General features: G+C 40.8%; 1 protein-coding gene across 1 annotated transcript; it reads left to right on the plus strand.

Annotated features, from left to right (window-relative positions):
* The first annotated feature begins 578 nt into the window (after positions 1 to 578).
* LOC124690101 (pectinesterase inhibitor 8-like) lies at positions 579 to 1103 on the plus strand. Its single transcript, XM_047223536.1, has one exon. It carries the CDS (start codon positions 579 to 581, stop codon positions 1101 to 1103), a length of 525 nt encoding a protein of 174 aa, XP_047079492.1.
* The last annotated feature ends 4383 nt before the right edge of the window (positions 1104 to 5486 follow it).

Consider the following 5486-nt stretch of genomic DNA (forward strand, 5'->3'; position numbering starts at 1 on the left):
GCTTTTAAATTTATTGTATCTTGGGAAGTGTGATGTTACAATAACTAGATACTATCCTTATCTCTTCGCATTAACTCACTACCACATAAACAAATTTGCTGAGTTGGACACTTAGTTAGTAGTGAAGTTACTTGCACTATAAGTAGTCTTACATGTAAGCACATCCATGTGCCGGTTTTTCAAAAATTAATTCACATATTAACTGCCAAATTGCGCCTAGCTTTCGAACTTTTCCCAAAACTATTACGGGCCCAGCATATGGAAGGAGTATACTTGTGTTTTAGCAAACGCCCTAGTTAATGCCTTGCATCAATTATCATATAAATGCATGCATGAGCATTCGATCAAATAAAATGGCACCTTGTCAAAATGATCCTTTTTTTTATTGAGCCTCTTGCTAAATACAATACTAGATATAGAAGTAGCCTGTATATAGTCGTACTCATCCGCGCCCAGCAGGCTTGCCTATAAATAGTCACACGTCCTACCTTCTTTTTTCTCTCAGACTCTACTACAGCCAAGGGAAATTCAATCTGTTTAACATACCTCTCTGTCCAAATACTCCTACCATCAAATCCATGAGGCCATCAACCGCTCTTCTTGTAGCCACGGCGGTCCTGGCGTTGTCCGTCGCCGACGCGACCGTGGAAACAACCTGCAAGGAGGCGGCCGCCAAGGAGAAACAAGTCAACTACAAGTTCTGCGTGTCTGAGTTGGGCAAGCACCACTTGAGCCCTGGCGCGGATACATGGGGCCTGGCCAAGATCGCGGCCAACATGGGCGTCAACAACGCCTATGGCGCCATCAAAGACATTGAGGGCCTAGAGGCGAAGCCGGGCACGGACGCCAGGACGAAGGTGGCCCTCGGGCAATGTCACGATCTGTACGACGGCATGAAGTTCGCGTTCGCCGGAGCCTACGACGAGATCAATGCCCGTAATTACACCGCGGGGAAGGAGGAGGCGGCGAAGGCAGTTTCTCAGGCGCATCAATGTGACGACGACTTCATGAAGGCCGGCATCATGTCGCCTATCTCGCAGCGTAGCTCCTACTCCGTGCAGATAGCCATAGTCTGCACGGCCATCACCAACCTTATCAACTGAATAAACGGCATCCCTTGTCGCCTGCGAGTTGAGACTTGAGAGCTCTTCAAATTTGTGCCTCTGAAAGTTACTTGGAAGAAATTAATAACAATATTTCTCTTAATTGAAGGTTAATTACTTTGTGATTGAGTCCTCTTGACGAATGTCGATCGATCTTGTTCATGCTGCTATATTTATCTTTTTGCCGATGGCTATAATAGAGAGTACTTTTTTAGATTTACCTTATCTTTTTTCTACTATTCTGTGCTTATAGCATGTGATGTCAGTTTTTTCTCGGATTGCTGACATCGATTTTTTGCTTACTTGGACTAGAGAAAAATAAAAAAATAAAAAATGGTTTTCCTTACCATAAAGTGATGTCAGTTTTCCATTAGAAAATAAGAGACGACTATTTTATCGTTGTACCATATGTCTTCCCTAGCACATTAATTTCTTACTAAAAAATTATTTAATTCACACTAATTGCTAGAAATGACTATAAGAGATAATGCATTGTAGTCCCTCCTTGCCAAAAATGTAGTGCATATAAGAATTTTTGAAAGTCAACCGATGTAAAGTTTGACTAAGTATGTAGGAAAAAATATCAACATCTAGAATACCAAATCAATACCATTAGATTCCTCACGATGTACATGTTCATATGGTATACATTTGGTATGGTAGATGTAGATGTTTTTATCAAAAAACTTGGTCGAAGTTGACATCATGTGACTTTTTAAAAATCTTATATGCACTACATTATGGCAAAGAGAAAGTATCATTTATATCTATTTCTTTCTCTAGTTGATGTGAAGGGTTCATGAAAGTCACGCCTTCTCTATCAACGTACATGTCTTTACACCTCTTAGGATATATTTACAATAAGGTGATGCCAACCTTTTCTTAGAGTTGACATGTTAGATTTTTGCTTAGTTAGCGAAAAAAATGAAAAAAGTGAAGGTTGTTTTCCCTTATCTAAGGGATGATATCTTGGAAATAAGGGAGGGCTAATTGTACAATATGTGTTCCCTTAGCAACACAATATTCTATTAAGATCTGATTAAGTCCCAGGTGGAAGACTGGGAAAAGATGTACCTTCTCTATGGTCTACATGCCCTATTTCTCATAGTTTTTTATGTCAAGGAAATCCTCCCTGTCGGAAAGTGCTAACTTCCAAATAAATTATATGTCATTCATTTAAAACTTGATTTTGAAAGTTCCAAAAATCATTATTAGTCTTTTATGGAGCATCCAACAGAAAATATTTGTTTGACTATTACATTAATTTTGATGAGAACTTTCTAGATCTGATTTGATATATTTTCAATTTTCTAATGTACTTACGAACTATTTGTAATATATTTTACATTCTTTATATTGCACGTTTCCAACTTCATGAGGTCGTAAAAGAAACAGATAAAAACATGAGGTCGACGGCTGTGCCCGGGGGCTTCTCCGTGGGCGCTGCCCATTTTGTCGGAGGTGTGGTACTTCATGTCCATCTCCCATTTAGGACATCATGCACCTACCTGCTTGTTGTGGAAGCTAAGCCCATTATGGAGTTTTTAATTTAGTTTTCCGTTTGTTGCGGAAGCATGCAAACGTCAAAACCGGATCTCATCGACTTTGACCAAGCTATGCCTTAGACATAGTTTTATCGATTTCACTGCTCAGCATTAGATAATTGTTTTCAATGCTCTATGGGGGATTAGGTTTCAAATATGAACATTCAAATTCCAAACTTGACCATAGTTTTTTATCCAAAATTACATATGAGCATCATAGAACAATAGCAATCCAACATGACCAGAAGCATGAATCAAATGCCCCACGATGATCAAAGTACTTCAACCAACAAAACCATTGCCATCACCGCCATTGCAACCACTACTGTTGCCATCACCGCCATGTCCACCAACTCTACCCAATATTCCCTTGCCATCTTGTCCATTTCATCCGGATCCATCATTTTGACGTTTATCCTCGGCAAATATCTCTTTCCTCACCTTGTACTCCTACATAAAGAGTATATGTCCCTTAAAGTCCATCTTGTTCTTCTCCTTAGCTAACATCTTGCTATCAGCAATAGCCAGTGTAATTATTTAGGTCATCTATCTCCTCAATGTCAGGATCAATAGATACTATTGACCAATCACCTGTTGCTATCAGCAATAGCCAGTGCAATTATTGAGGTTGTAAGACCGGACCAATGCATTTAGGTTAATGGTTCCTCGTTCTCCTCGAGTTGTGTTTAGTTCTTGTTGATATCTCCACTGTGGTCGCTGAGTTGCTCGCCAACAAGTGTTCATCTATGTAGATCTCTTGATCATGTTGTACGTGCCCTTAATTAGACAACACGCATTATGCAAACCATAGATGATCAAACTTATAAACAATAATAACAATAGCTTTCACAAATGAATGATAATAATAGGCACATCACATCTCACCAACCCCTACATCTCCCACGCCAAGGGGGATTCACTCACACATAAGAGGAGAATTGCACAAAGACATTATGATTATGTAAATGGGGTCTATCTTGATATTACCGTAGCAAGCCACAAATAAGATCAAACCAAATCCAATCTCAAGAGTTTCAAAAATAAATCGAGTTTGCAACCCTTACAAAGATGAATCTTCCTCTCTCTCTCTCTCTCTCTCTAGCGATGAAGATTGAAGGACGAGTTCTTTTCTTCTCTGAATTTCTTGTTCTCTATTCAAGGGCGGATTGTGGCGGTTGTGAATATTTTTTGTTGGTGTTTCCTTCACAGAAGTTTCTCCGTTTGAAGAGACGGAGGTGCCGCAGCATGGTACAATTTCATGGTACGGTCAGGATGACCGTACTAGTGATCGTGAAAGCATCTGCCATCTGGAATCATTATTCCTTCAATTAAGGTCCTGCCCGATTTTCTCCAAATCTCCATTTATGGCTTGATTTCCTTCGCAAAATGACAGTTTCCTGAAACTATCGTAAAGACACAAGGCAATGCAAGGTTCGTTGTTTTTGGCATTTTCCTTGTTAGTTAGAAGGCGAAAATCAACGAATCCAAATAAAACCATATGAAAACATCTCGGAAAACATGTCATTTTTATGAGCTACCAGCCTCCTCCAACATGTTCACATACGAAGTAGGTAACAAATTCAAATTAACACTACACAATGCAAAAAAAAACTAACCATCTAAATTTATTTGACGGTTGTGGTAATCGACAAATTCACAAAGTGGATCGAGGCAAAGCCTAATACTACCAAAGACCCTGCTTCGAAAGTAGAATTTTTCAAGTCAATCATCTTCAGGTTTGGGGTCCCCCACAATATCATCATGGACAACGGTTCCAACTTTGCATCCGCGGAGTTTTGGGACATCTATAACGAGATGGGGATTCAAGTCAGCTACGCATCTGTTGCCCACCCGCAGACCAACGACCAAGTCAAAAAGTCTAATGGGATCGTCTGCAGTTGCCTTAAGAATCGGCTCTTGCGACCTCTCCAGCGAGAAGTTGGGGTTTGGCATAAGAAACTGCCCTCGGTACAATGGAGCCTGAGAACCACACCCAACATGCCCACACAGTACACGCCATTCTTCATGGTCCATGGAGAGGAGGTTGGGCTGCCTTCTGACGTGCGCTTTAATGCACCATGGATCATCACCTATAACGAAGTCGCGTCATCGGTTGTACTCGAAGACGGCGTCAACGTCCTCGACGAAGCGTGTGACATCGCACTTGCTCGAACCTCTCTGTAGCAGCAGGGTTTACGTAACTACCACAACCGTTGAGTGCACCCCATGTCTTTCTCCAAAGGAGACCTCGCACTACGACTCAAGCAAGCAAGTTTTCACAAAGTGTAGTCCCCCTAGGACCCTTCATCACCACAAAAGTGATCCCCAACAAGGCATATTGCCTCAAGGATGTCGAGAGAGGCCTTGTGCAGTCAACCGGTGGAACATCGCGCATATGCACCATTTCTACCCTTACAAGTTTATATTATCAAATAAGGCTGCTTAGCCGAATCATGTACCGTCTATCAATAAATATTATGCTTCCATCCACAAGAGTTGATTACTGCTTACGCTTATTCACACTCGATACTCGAGGGATGTACTTTGCAAATTCAAACTCACACGGCTCCAAACTCCGCATTACATATGCTAAGAGCATCACTAGTAGTTGATACGTCTCAAACGTATCTATAATTTCTTATGTTCCATGCTAGTTTTATGACAATACTCACATGTTTTACATACACTTTATATCATTTTGATGCATTTTCCGGCACTAACCTATTAACAAGATGCCGAAGCGCCGGTTCTGTTTTCTGCTGTTTTTGGTTTCAGAAATCCTACACAGGAAATATTCTCGGAATTGGACGAAACAAAAGCCAAACCTTCTATTTTACCG

This window comes from Lolium rigidum, chromosome 2 (assembly GCF_022539505.1).
Source record: "Lolium rigidum isolate FL_2022 chromosome 2, APGP_CSIRO_Lrig_0.1, whole genome shotgun sequence".
NCBI lineage: Eukaryota > Viridiplantae > Streptophyta > Magnoliopsida > Poales > Poaceae > Lolium > Lolium rigidum.